Source organism: Alligator mississippiensis, chromosome 13 (assembly GCF_030867095.1).
Source record: "Alligator mississippiensis isolate rAllMis1 chromosome 13, rAllMis1, whole genome shotgun sequence".
NCBI classification, from domain to species: domain Eukaryota; kingdom Metazoa; phylum Chordata; order Crocodylia; family Alligatoridae; genus Alligator; species Alligator mississippiensis.
Window position 1 is genome coordinate 51,473,134 of NC_081836.1, and position 14,498 is coordinate 51,487,631.

The window sequence follows — 14,498 nt, forward strand, 5'->3', positions numbered from 1 at the left end:
TATTTCTGGCATCTGAGAAAGCAGTCTTTCACCACCTATGTGTATGCTTTTCCTCCCAATGACGCCCTTGATACAGCACAGATCTTGGCTTCTGGCCTCATTCAGCACCATGACCTCTGCTGAACTCCATCATATAGGTTGGCACCTTGAGTCACAGCCACAGAGCCTAGGAATATGGGGATTCTTTACAAAATACAACTCCCTGTCTGGTCAAAAGGCTCAAAACCAGCACGTGTTACAACAACTGTAAGCTAAGAGTTCACTAGATAACTGGACAAGCCAAGTCATCAAGCAAGAAGCAGCCAGATAACAAAGACAATTGGTGGAGACTGATTCAGCACAAGGCAATTCTAACATGGGCTATTTAATAGCAAGCTGGTATCAGAAGCAACAGGACTAGGAATGTCTGTTGGTTTTAAAATGGATTCTTAGCTAGAGTCCTGGGATTCATAGACATTAGGGCTGGAAGGGACCTCGAAGATGATCAAGTCCAGCCCCCTGCCCCACAAGCAGGAAGTCAGCTAGGGTCAAAGGATCCCAGCAAGATAAGCATCCAAGCGTTTCTTGAATGAGTCCAGAGTCGGTGCCTGCACCTCTTCTGGAGGGAATCTATTCCATGTCTTAGGGGCTCAGACAGTAAAGAAATTTTTCTTATGTCCAGCCTAAAGCAGTCTTGGAGGAGTTTATGACCATTGGTCCTTGTTTTTCCTTGGGGCGCTCTGGTGAACAGACGTTCTCCCAGGACCTGATGTACACCCCTTATGTACTTGTAAGCAGCCACCAGGTCCCCCCTTAGCCTGTGCTTTTCCAGGCTGAAGAGTCCCATGGCTCTCAGCCTCTCTTCATAACACCTATTCTCTTGCCCTCTGATCATGCATGTGGCTCTCCTCTGGACTCTCTCAAGCTTCTCCACATCCTTCTTGAATTGTGGAGCCCAGAATTGGATGCAGTACTCCAGCTGTGGCCTCACCAAGGCTGAGTACAGTGGGAAGATAACATCCTGAGATTTACTTGAGAAGCATCTATGGATGCAAGCCAGCGTTTTGTTTGTTTTACCAGTTGCGACAGGGCACTGGTGGCTCATGTTCATCTTGTGGTCAGTCATGACCCTCAGGTCTCTTTTAACAGTGGTGCTAGCAAGTGTAGCACTGCCAAGCCTATAAGTATGCTGTGGGTTTGCCCCCAAAGTGGAGTACCTTACATTTATCAGTACTAAACATCATCAGGTTTGTATCCATCCACTTACTAAGTTTATCCAAGTCAGCCTGGATCACTAGCCTGTCCTCAGGCGTGGACACTATGCCCCATAGTTTAGTGTCATCAGCCAACTTAGCCAGTGCGCTTCTGACACCAATGGCCACATTGTTGATAAAAGATGTTGACGAGAACCTGTCTAAGGACAGAGCCTTGGGGGACACCAGTGGTCACAGAGCACCATAAATGATTTGCTACCATTGACCACTACTCTCTGGGTCTGACCTCGGAGCCAATTTCTCCAGCCATTGGACTGCGGTGCAGTCGAGGCCACAGTTGGCCAATTTATCCATGAGGAGGTCATGGGACACCAGATCAAAGGCTTTTATAAAGTCCAGATATACGACGTCAATCTCTTCTCCCTTGTCTAGGTGATACATCACCTGGTCATAGAAGGAGATGAGATTGGTCAGGCAAAACCTACCCACAACAAACCCGTGTTGGTTGTCCCTCAGGATGCTGCCCTAAGCCAGCTTATCCAGAATGGTCTCCTTGATAATTTTGTCCAGAATCTTACTGGGGATTGAGGTCAAGCTGATTGGCCTGTAATTCCCAGGATCTACTTTCTGCCCTTTCTCAAAGATGGGTACCACACTGGCCTTCTTCCAGTCTTCAGGTATTTCACCTGAGCATCACGAGTTTTTCAATATTTTTTCATCTTTTGAATATTTCAAAAGAAAGGAGCCTGCAGCAAGCATGCAAATACCCACACACTGCACCATCCTAGGTCCACATTTTCAACAGCTGGGCAGCCCAGAGGCAGCAGCAGCAGCCTCACCTCAGCCTACCACAGCACGAGCTGGGAGGGCTCTCCTGTTGCAGGAGCCCACTGGGGATTTCCCTGGTCCCCCCCCTTTTTTTTTTTTTTTAAAACAGGAACCAAGGACAGATAAATTTTAAATTTTCAAATATTTTAGGGGCCCTGCAGGCTGGATAGAATGGCCTCGCGGACCGTATTTTGCCCGCCCCTGCTCTACAGCTTAACATCCTCCACCACCAGTGTGAAGGCAGCACATGTCTTGCACCACTTGGGCAATTCCCTCCAGCCAGACAGAAGGCCATGACCAGCTCAGACTTGTGACAAGAAGAGACAGAACAGACAAGTCCCAGTAGGAAAGACTGGTAACTTAAGCAACATGCTTAAGATCAGAAATGACCAAGGCAGTGCCCAGCAGGGTTCATGGAACACACTTCACCATCTTTTCCTAGCATGTTTACAGAGCATAGAGTTCCTGAATTCTCAGCTAGGAGTGGTCAGCCTCACCTTTATGTTTTGAGAAGAGGCAGACAGTGATAATGTAATTTTTACTACCCAAATACCCAAGATGTAAAATGCATGTCACAGTATCATACAATAATAGCCCACTTTGGCTGGCTTTGCTGGCGAGGCAGCAGCACTCCTCCAGCAGCCTTCTAGAGCAGTCCAGGTGGTAGTTACAGATTCTCCCTTCCAGCAGGTGCAGACTGTAATTTGGAGCAGTCTTACTCCCCATCACCCTCAAATATACCAGCATCTGCTTGTCTGCCACCCTCATTTCTTTAAAAGCCTCCAGGGGGGCACACTCAGCAGGTAAGTCTGAACTGGGTACCACAGCTCAAAATATCTAGATCTTAATGGATGCATGTCCACCCCATTTGGCCTCCCACTTGTCATAGGACACACTGCAGCTAGACTCAGCAGTACGTCTTTGAGAGCTGCCAAGTGTCAGCTAATGGGCAATGGCTTTCATAGAGGGTGAGCAGCATTTGGACAGCACCTTCACTTCCCATGGATTGCCATGATCTACTGCTGCTTAATGAACTAGCTATTTATGCATTCTGGAGGGGAAATTAAAAAATTTCTCACTAGCCCCACAGTATGCCTTTAGAGGAGAGCAAGTGAGAAAGACAACACATGACAAATGTGTCTGTTGTAAAGATGTGCCCTTAAGTCGTGCCTGGCGAACATTTGGGATACCCGGGATTAAAAAGACAGCTGGTGGAGATGCTGGAAATTCTGGAGATGACTGGTTACGCCCTTCACAAAGAAAGCCACAGCTGCACTGAGATTATCTGAGCCTCAAGAGCTCTGATGTTTTCACATTCTAAATTCAACCTTCTGCCAGCTCTGGGAGACACCAAACCTGCAAATATACTCCATCTCACCCTTTCTATACAGTTCAAGAACTCACTGCTGCAGCTGCCTTGGACACATATGTTGCATAACAATAGCCAGAGAGCCTACAGCAGCAGCACAACTATAAATAGCTTTGGTGCCAGCTCCTGGAAGAAAGGGTTAGGAACATACCACTCAGAGGGGATTGGAGGAGATGTTTGTATAGCAGAAGCTCCTGGGATCATAATGAGCCAGGCAACCAAGAGTGGGGGTCTATTCTTTGCAGGCTATTATATAGATACACACACGAATTTGATTTTGTGTATATGAATTAGAATTATACATGTAATAGCCTGCAAAGAACACCATAAAGTATATTAAGATATTAAAAAATATAAGAGACATCTATATTATGTCCGTCTTTCCATTCCAAAGAAATCTGTCCTATCAGTAAATCAGTAGCGCCCCAAACTGAATCCACTGTTTGCCAAAGTCCTAACTCCCCTCAGCATGGAGACTCTCAACCTTTGAAGGCAAATCCATGCCCACCTTTCCGAGTGCTGGTATAGTCTGCTGGATTGCTCCCATACTGTGTAGTTTTTTTATTTCCCTTGGTACATTTTCATATTTGCGCTAACGTGGCAAACTCAACAGCTTACTCCCCCTGCCAGGGAACCTAACCCCATGCTGACTATTGGAGGCCAAACCACCATTTTGCCGTCAGGTGAGAAGAAAGCAACAGAAATGACAGAAGCCATCACCCCTTTTATACACCCCTTTTGTGTTCTCATAGGCCAGGAATTCCTCACTTGAGCTTCTCCACTGTAAAAGGAGACACCCAAACCGATGCAAAATATACTGTGTGTTACTGCCAGATGTGCGCTATATTTCTCCCTCATGCCAGGCCAAATGATTCTCTGATGCACTTGGCATCTATTTTACACAGGGCACTCAGTTCACCAGAAGTGAGTGTGCTAAGCATGCTCAACACAGCTGAAAACAAAGACCTAGTTTTATTTGGGCAAAACGAAGGCAGTTTTGCACAACCAGGAAGTACAAGGTCTGAGAATACCATCAGCGTTTTGGGAAAGTGTTAGACACGAGGATAATGCACGCTAATCAAGAGACTCTGGGAGAAAGGGTTTGTAACACAGCACTTTCAGGAGGACTGGAAGGGATGTTTATATAGCCAACGCTCGCAATATCAGGAGTGGAGGTTTATTCTTGTTACAAGTCTGCATGGCCTAGCTGTCAGACTGGCTCACGGCAGGATGCTTTGTTGGGGTAAGACAGTAAGGCCACTGGACATATTTATGGGTCCAAGCACTCAAGATTGTTAATGTGGATTGGGTTAATCTTGTGTATACTTACTGTCACTCAGAGTGCAGAGCACTGCTTCCACCATGGTTAAAACAAAAAACAAACAGGTAAGTGAACATTTTGGAAGCTACAGGCAATGGTGAAGTGAATGCCCATTTCACCTCCAGACAATAGGAAAAACTCACCTGCACACTAGGGTGGCTATGATCACGCACCAGGCAGTGCAGCAGCAATCTGCATTTAAGTGCTCTTCACTTTTCCGATGGCGGCAGCACAGCCAGAATGAGTAGAACAGGAGGAAGAGGAGATCCAAAGCAAGACAGGACAGGGCAACACCACCCAACAGCAACAGGGCCTGCGGAAGACAAGAATCCCAGTTACCTTCAAGATATCTGCAGAGGTGACAGATGGCTTAGTGCAGTCACATGGATTCGAGGGTACAGAATCCCTCCCCACTCACAGAACTTTTACAGAATAATTTTAGATTTATTTAAAAAAAAAAAAACAAAAACAAAAAAACCCCAAATCTTCTGGCCCATGGGTTGACAAGGTTTTTGGGAAGAGTGCCAAAAACCCTGCAACCTCAACTTGGAAGATACTGGCATGCCGGGGCAGATGGCAGGGGGGCTGTGAGGAGCCTGATCCTTGTTGAGGCTTTGCAGCCCTGGCCCCTTCCCCACCATCTGCCCAGAGGTGCCCACACATCCACCACTGGCAACGAACCGAGCCAGGGCTCCACGGACCCTAGTGTAGGAGGCTGCAAGCATCTGACTACTGCCTCCCACAGCTGGCCCAAGGGCTGGGCAGACCCCTGCTGCCAGCCACAGAGCCCAGGCTGCAAATACCTACACTGGGATCCATGCAGCCCTGGCTGGATTTATTGCTGACAACAGGGAAGGGGCTGGGGTCAGCATGGTTGGGGCCACATGGACCCCAGTAGAGCTGCTTGCAGCCTCCCTGCTGCCTGTTGTGAGCAGCCCAGGCTCTGCAGCTGTAGGCAGGGCTCTGCCCAGAGCCTGGGCTGGCTGTGGTGTGCTGAGCAAAACGGCTTCATGTGCCACGCTCTGGCATGCGCCAGGAGTTGGTGACCCCTGTTCTAGATCGTATGGCTTGGGAAATAGCCCTACCATCTCTATGCCTCCCCACACCGGCTTTACGTGCAAGCTACAAAATAGCTGATGCAGCCTCAGGAAGACAATAGTGGGAACAGCTTGAATGAGTCAGGATTTCCCTGTGCCAAACCAGAGCAGAGGTCAGTGCTGGGGCAGTCATCCCCAACTGTACTCCCCACCTCCCCCCAGTAAAACTCTACAAGAGCAGCATGTTTCCATTTGCACAAGTCCTTTCATCTTCACACACTTGCTCACAAGAAAGCCAAATGCAGGAGTGGGTTTGAAACAGGGTGCTTGTTGCCTGTTATCCATGATTGGAGCCTTGGCTTTGAAATAAGTTTCCGAGTGCTGGCTGTACCACCATGTTCTCCCAGACAGCGCATATAAAACACACACCTAGCAATAACAGGCAAATTAATATACAATAACTTCCAAGCGGCCAATGTCAGAATTGGCTTCAATATCTACTCCCAATCTTGCATCTATTGTTTTCTTTCCAAGGCAGCCAACATGGCACTCCAGCTTCCAAACTTTTGGTCAGACTCTCCTAGCAAATCCCACGTTCACCGAGAAAAAACAAAAAGGTCCATTCAGAGCATTCGAGCCATTCTCCCACATTAACGTAGTCAAAAGGATATTTCAGCTGACTGCTTGGGCCTCGCTGCATCTATTTAAGCCATTTTTTAATCTGTCGGCATTTAGATTACCAACCTCCAGATTTTGTCCAAAAAAGCAATTTAGCGCTGACCCAGTCATCTCGGATACAGATCTATACCAGCAACAAAGGACTTTTTTCTCTTTTAAGTCACTGTCATCTCCCCAATCTTTTCTTCCCACACTGCCAACCCACATTCAATTAAAAAGAATTATTTGATTTTTTTTTATTTTTTTTAAACAATAACTCCCGGTCAGGAAACCGACACAAGGAACACTGCAATTACACCGAAAAGTGAAGGTCATTTGTTACAACATGGTTATAACAGCATGGTAACTCCATCTGAAATAGACTGTTTATAGATTTTTCCAAACTCCCCTTTCTGCATAGCACAGCTTGCAGCATCTGTGAAATTGGCCTGGCAAATTCTGCAAGCCACCCAACTTCTCAAAGTCCTTTCAGCCAAGCAGAACATCAGCGTTTGCAGAGCATGGCACCCATCAACTGTATTTCCAGAGGCTTGGACCTGTTCACACCCCGCCTGTTGCAGAAACATCCTGTATGGGAGTATACTTATCTCAAGCTTTTAAGAAATCAACTCGGAGTCAACTAGAAGTCTATCTAGAGGAAGGAGGGGATTGCTTTGCAGGCCACGATGATTGCAAAGATAAACAATGGAGCATAGAAATATAAGCAGTTGTAATGAACTGCAGAAGGCAGGGAGAAGGGGAGTTGCTAATGAAGTCACACTAGATGGTGTGTGCAAGTTCGAGTTCCTGAACACAGAGGCCTTCAGAAGGGCAGAGACACCCATGCGTCTCCCATGTCCAGGGACCTCCCGTCTATTAGCACACAGCTAAGTACCTGCACACGCCATACTGAAACTCCCCTGTGGTTTCTCTGCAGTACTTCAGGATGTCCCAGTAAAACAGGACATGAAAAAGTTATCACATTCTTTCCCTGGAAGTGCTCAGGTGCACACTGCCACAAGGCTAATGCAGACTCTCCTACCTCAACCTACCCAATTTAGCTTAAAAGGGTGAACTGCGAGGCTGTTTGTGTGCTGAGCTGCAGCTTGATCCAAAGGGAAAGGCTCTTGTATAAGGCCTGCAGCCACAGAAACAGCCATCTGGTTGTGAAAGCGCAGCTTGCGTTTGTTCTGCTGCAACTCCGGAGCTGAACGAGTCATGGCGCTCTCTAGGAGCAGGCCAAAGTACTAAATTCGTTTTGCAGAGAAAGACGACATTTTCTCTTTCCAACCAATGGACTTGCACCATGAAAAAAAACAAAAACAAAACCTGAACTCATACAGGCTAGAATGGCTAATCCTTTTAAGTGATGACTCAGTTTAGAGCCCAGTGAAAGGCTGTCAATGAAAAACTCACTTTTACTAGAGACAGGGCAGTGCCTGCTTGCCAGGATTAAACTACAATATTTTAAAGAAGAGGCTGCAAGGCTGGATAAAACCTTTAGACAGTTTAGCCAGCAATACTAAATCCAGGCCCGTGATATCCAAGGCTACATTATTTTGAGTAAATGTAAAATTATACACTGGGCCTTTTGCCATGGAAGAGCAGAGATTCATCTTCCAACATTTGCTAAACTACCAGATCCATTATAGCAAGGATGCATGAGCCATACTTACAAAAATATGGATGCCACTTGGAGGGGTAACATTTTACCACTGGGCTGACATTAATAGCAGAAATGGAGATAAAGCAATCCCCGAAATGGAGTGTAAATCCAAGCAGTAAGAGCCAGGCTAGCAGCTGCCCTTGTAGCAAAGGTCTGCAAAAACCAAAGCAAATAGCAGTGCGGATGGAAGCAGCGGGTGTGCAGAGATGCTAGGACTGAAAGGCACCAGGGTGACGTCCATTTCAGAGACTCCATTCAGTGAAGCTGCCATCTTTAAAAGATTCCCATTGTGTTTCCATAGATTCATAGATGTTAGGGTCGGAAGGGACCTCAATAGATCATCGAGTCTGACCCCCTGCATAAGCAGGAAAGAGTGCTGGGTCTAGATGACCCCAGCTAGATACTCATCTAATCTCCTCTTGAAGACCCCCAGGGTAGGGGAAAGCACCACCTCCCTTGGGAGCCCGTTCCAGACCTTGGCCACTCTAACCGTGAAGAAGTTCTTCCTAATGTCCAATCTAAATCTGCTCTCTGCTAGCTTGTGGCCATTGTTTCTTGTAACCCCCGGGGGCGCCTTGGTGAATAAAACCTCACCAATTCCCTTCTGTGCCCCCGTGATGAACTTAAAGGCAGCCACAAGGTTGCCTCTCAACCTTCTCTTGCGGAGGCTGAATAGGTCCAGTTTCTCTAGTCTCTCATAGGGCTTGGTCTGCAGGCCCTTAACCATACAAGTGGCCCTTCTCTGGACCCTCTCCAGGTTATCCGCATCCTTCTTGAAGCGCGGCGCCCAGAATTGCACACAGTACTCCAACTGCGGTCTGACCAGTGCCCTATAGAGGGGAAGTATCACCTCCCTGGACCTATTTGTCATGCATCTGCTGATGCACGACAAAGTGCCATTGGCTTTTCTGATGGCTTTGTCACACTGCCGGCTCATGTTCATCTTGGAGTCCACTAGGACTCCAAGATCCCTTTCCACCTCTGTGCCACCCAGCAGGTCATTCCCTAGGCTGTAGGTGTGCTGGACATTTTTCCTCCCTAGGTGCAGCACTTTGCATTTCTCCTTGTTGAATTGCATTCTGTTGTTTTCTGCCCACTTGTCCAACGTGTCCAGGTCTGCCTGCAGCTGTTCCCTCCCCTCCGGCATGTCCACTTCTCCCCATAGCTTTGTGTCATCTGCAAACTTGGACAGAGTACACTTCACTCCCTCGTCCAAGTCACTGATGAATACATTAAAAAGAGTATTGGTCCACGGACCGAGCCCTGCGGGACCCCACTGCCCACACCCTTCCAGGTTGAAACCGACCCATCCACTACGACTCTCTGGGTGCGACCCTCCAGCCAATTCGCCACCCACCGGACTGTGTAGTCATCCAAATCACAGCCTCTTAACTTGTTCACCAATATGTGGTGGGATACCGTATCGAAGGCCTTCCTGAAGTCTAAGTATACGACATCCACCCCTCCTCCTGTGTCCAGCTGGCCTGACTTTAAAACAGATTCCTGGCATCAACAGCAACAGTAGAAAGGGGGAAGAACTAAACCCCACATTATGCAGCAAGCCTCACACCTGAGGAATACACAATTCCTAAGGTAAGATAAATCATCAACAGAATCCCATCGTGCGGCTGTGACAGATGATTACATGGTCAGGTGGATGGCAAATTGGCTAATGGGACGCATCCAGAGAGTGGTGGTGGATGGGTCGGTCTCGACCTGGAAAGATGTGGGCAGTGGTGTCCCCCAAGGCTCTGTCCTCAGGCCAGTGCTGTTCAGCATCTTCATCAGTGATTTGGACAAGGGTGTGGTGAGCACACACTGTCCAAATTCACTGATGACACCAAATTATGGGGCAAAGTAGACAGAAACACTAGAGGGCAGGGAATGGATTCAGGAGGATTTGGACAGGCTGGAAAAGTGAGCAGAACAAAATAGGATGCAGTTTAACAAGGATAGGTGCAGAATAGTGATTCCTTCTCCCCAGGTGCAGTAACACACATACAGATCGGGAAATGACTTTCTAAGCAGCACAGCAGCAGAAAGGGAACTTGATTCCCAAGATGAACATGAGCCGACAATGTGACGAAGTGATCAATAGAGCTAACCGCGCTCTATCATACATTAAAAAGGTGCATCAAGAACAGGTCTAAGGAGGTGATACTTCCCTTCTTTGCGGCATTGGCAAGGCCACAGCTGCAGTATTGTATCATTTTGGATACCACACTTCAAGAGGAATGCGGATAACCTTGAGAGGTCCAGAGGAAAGCCACTCGTATGGTTAGGGGCCTACAGGAAAGGTCCTACAAGAAGAGATTGAGGGACCTGGGTCTCTTCAGCCTCCGTAAGAGAAGGCTGAGAGGGGATCTGGTGGCTATCTATAAATTCATCGGGGGGGGGGGGGGGAGAGGGGAGTGTGCCCGCAAGGTATAGGAGATGCTCCGTTTACCAAGGCGCCCCTTGTAGTAACTAGAAAACAACGGCCAAACTGATAGAAAAACAGATTTAGACTAGACATTAGGAAGAACTTCTTTATGGTACGGGTAACTAGAGTCTGGAATGGGTTTCCAAGGGAAGTGGTGCTCTCCCCTACCTTGGAGGTCTATAAGAGAAGGCCGGACATGCACCTGGCTGGGGTTATCTGACCCCAGTGTTCTTCCTTGTCCAGGGCAGGGGTTCAGACTCGATGGCCTACTGAGGTCCCTTCTGACGCTAAAAAAAACCCAAAAATCTATGAAGTCTATTCAGTGGCAGACTAGTTCCATCTGAGCACTTAAATGGTCACCAGCATTACCCTACTGCAGTGCTTCATTCACGGGTGCCAGGTAGGAGTGGAGGAAAGGATACGACTGATGGAACTGGGCTTATTTAGTCTAAATCAGGGGATGTCACCCAGAGGTACAAGTACCCCTCGGGGTACTGCATGGGTACTTGTACCTCTGCGTGACAACCCCTGCAGGGTGGGGAGGGGTATGGTGATGGCTGCATGTGAAGGGGCAAGAGCATGGGGTGGTTGGTGGTGCCGTCAGCCACCATGTGTGAGCTCCCCTCCAGCATCTAGCTGGCTGGGTGACACCCGTGTGGCCCACAGAGGGGCACCCCTCCCCTTCCCCCCTTGGCCCTGCTTGTGAGAGGCAGCTGCGTGGGCTAGTGGCTGACGGCACCACCAACCACCCCATGCTGTTGTCTCTCCACATGCAGCCACCACCATACCCTTCTCCACCCTGCTCTGTATCCAGCCACATGCCACCCTCTCTCCCCCCCTCCATGTCCAGCCACTGGGGGGGGGGGGGGGGGTACACTTATTAAAAAGGTTGAAGACACCTGGGTCTAGAGAAGGAGACTAAGAGGGGATTTCAATAGCAGCCTTCAACTACCTGAAGGAGGGTTTGAAAGAGGATGGAGCTAGACTGTTCTGTCATCTTCCACCACTGAGAACAAGGAGCAATGGTCTCAAGTTGCAGCAAGGGAAGTTTAGGTTAGCTATTAGGAAGAATTTTCTTACTAGGAGGGTAGTAAAACACTGGAACAGGTTACCTAGAGGTGGTGGAAGCTTCATCCTTGGAGGTTTTTGAAACCTGGCTAGACAAGGCTTTGGCTGGGATGGTCCTGCCTTGAGCAGGGGGTTGGACTAGATGCGACCTCCTGAGGTCCCTTCACATCTTAATTTGCTATGGATTTCTATGATAGCTTAGTTTCTAAGAAGTGCATGGCTTCTGCCGAGATTAAGCAGCAAGGCAATCCCCGGCGGCAGCTGGTTTGGCTGATTTGGCCCCTTGTCTGCTCTTTCCAGTAAACAACTCTTACTTGTCAGAGGTTTCCAAACTGCAGGTTACTGATACATCAGTGGGAGATGATAGGCTACAAACATGGTGTTGACTGGCTTTTAGCTGAAGTTGCAATAACTTAACAATATATTTTTCCTGCCCCCTGCTCAGTATTACCAACTTCATAAAAGCAGCTGCTGTCATAGGTGCACACACACTTTACAATTAAGGCATGGTCCTCCCTGTAAGTCTAACAGCATTGGATACCACAAGCATTCAAGATAAGGTTCAGTCACTGCCAGACCAGCCAGAATTTGAATGCGTAACCTAAGTTCTGTACCTTATCACCTGTCCTCTGACCCTGCACAGTTCAAAGGGGAAAAACTTCATAGTGCACTGATACCAGCAGGCATTTCTCTTCTGTGAAAGCATATAACCGAGGCCTGGAGAGGGAGGCTCACATACAGGTACATGTTCAATGCTTCCATTGAGTATTATTTGCTCACTTTTCAATTGCATAGCAGTGTTTTTCCTTACTGAGCAAACAACTCGCTTCAAGGTCCCTGCCACAGAAGGGAGGAGGAGGAGGTCTGGAAGGTCAGTTTTCAGCACACACTTTCTAATCAGAGGTCTCAGTGTACATGTACTTCAAGTCTTATCACGCTCAGGCTACAGAATAAAACTCCTCAGACTGGCACATTTCTCTGGGCCTGGGTCCATTCACTGGCACTGCAGCCTGGCATTGTTGCCTGCTGCTTCCAGTGAAAAGCTAACATTTGGTCTTAGGGACAAGGAGATTAAAACTGGCTGAAGCCGCAAAAGCAAGAGCCCTCTAACACTTTCAAGGCCCCTTGATAAGCAACAAAGACAAAGTGCATAGTACAGAAGATGACCTTCCTCCCAGAAGACCAATGCATGAATATGTGAGCAAGACAAGGTCGCAGTGGTGATAAAAGCAAGCGCCTACCTCTGGTTAAATGGCCTCTCTTCTCCACTCAGTCTCATCTCCTTTTCATGATGTCCTTCAATAGGAACTTGAGCCACACTTTCATTTGAACACAACCACCTCTAGGGTGTAGCTGTGCATAGCTGAGTAGATCTCACACAAACAGAGTCAGCTGATTAAGACAGGAAACGAGATGCTATCTAACCTACAGCACTGTAGTCTCGTCAGTCTCCTTGACAAAAAGTCAAAACAGCAGATGCTGGGCTATACATCGTCATAGGAATATGGCTGTACTATTATTTGCATCTCCTCTTCCACCAACAATTTTTAAAATGGCTTCTACTCGAATTCAAATTTCAGTCTGCTGGACAGTTGTGGGGTCTAAACTAACACAATCTACAGTTTGCAAGAATCCCAGTTGGTTTAATTACTGCCAAACTGCAAGGTAAAGTTATAAACAGTTCAAACTTCACCTTTGCCAGAAGAAAGCTCTTGCTGCAATCTGGGCTAACATTTTTCTGGGTTTACATGCAGTGACTTGAGATCACAACCATAGAGAAGAAGAGGTTAAAAGGGAGTGTGGGAAGAGAAAAAATGCTCCCCCAGAACAAACAAAGCAAGCTGGGAAGCTGCCAAAGGAGCACTTGTACTGTTTCTTCCAGGAGCGAGATCAGCTGGGGATGAAGTAGTCTCAAAGCCCCTTCGTACCCCTTTCTCTGTTGTAGCGGCCAGCAAGCACCCTTGTCCTTGAGAAGCCCCTAGGGAGTCTAGGTTTTTTCTCTGCACTGCAACACTGCTAAGGTTGACAAATCTTTTCAAAGCTGAGGAAATCTTCCTAAAGCTGACAGCAGAAAGGAAACAAGGATCGTTCTGACTCAATCCCATGCATGTGATAAGAACACAAGTTGCGAACACACAACACCTGGAGAGGAGCGTCAGACAAGGAGAGATCCCACAGGTGCCTACTGATCCATCAGTGACTGTCCACAACAGTTAATCTCAGGCCATTATGCAGTCCTCAGAGGGATGCAGGAAGACATTTAGGATCACAAACTATTGGAGATCTCAGAACTGACTTTGGCACTCTGGTACAGGCTTTCCAAGGACAAGTGCTGGATGCAGCACTGTAAAAGAAAAGCAGAGTAAGAAGTATATTGCAAGAGTCCCTGGGATATATTCTGCTTAACTAGGGGTCTTCCCACAGTAAAGACAAACACTGTAACAGGGCAGAAGTTCCACCACCTCATCCTCACACAGCACTTTCTCCCAAAATGCCATCCTTGAGGACCTGTAGAACAGACCTGCAAGCATTTCATAGCCCCGGTGCATCAGAGCAGAGATGCAGACAACTGCTGCCTTCGGAAAGCCTGGGGACCAGAATACACGAATCCGTACAGTCAGGAACCTTAACCTTACACAGAATCACCAACCCTGCTGGTACAAATGCAATCAGCTCTGTGAATCAGCATCAGATGCCTCCATTTATCTCTGGGTATAGATTCCAGGCAATGATGTAGATGGAGTTAGCTACCTTTAAAATCTGGTGGGGACACTCATCCAGAATTCAAGTGGCCTTAATACCAGTTTGGTTTAGTTTAATTCATTTTAGCAGGCTTATATGGTTTAACTAATCCACTTTAAGATTTATAGCTTTATTTAATTCAAGTTAAATTTTTCCAGTGTCCTTCTATAGGCACTACTAGTACAGGTTTCCCTT

The 14,498-nt window shown here is 47.5% G+C and overlaps 1 protein-coding gene across 3 annotated transcripts in view; it reads right to left on the reverse strand.

Annotated features, from left to right (window-relative positions):
- TTYH3 (tweety family member 3) overlaps positions 1-14,498 on the reverse strand; it is a 97,272-nt gene that overhangs the window by 42,723 nt on the left and 40,051 nt on the right. For all 3 annotated transcript variants that reach the window (XM_059716594.1, XM_059716596.1, XM_059716595.1), the window contains exon 2: positions 4,855-5,024. In XM_059716594.1, coding sequence (XP_059572577.1) covers positions 4,855-5,024 — 170 coding nt within the window. The remainder of the gene's footprint in view (positions 1-4,854; positions 5,025-14,498) is intronic.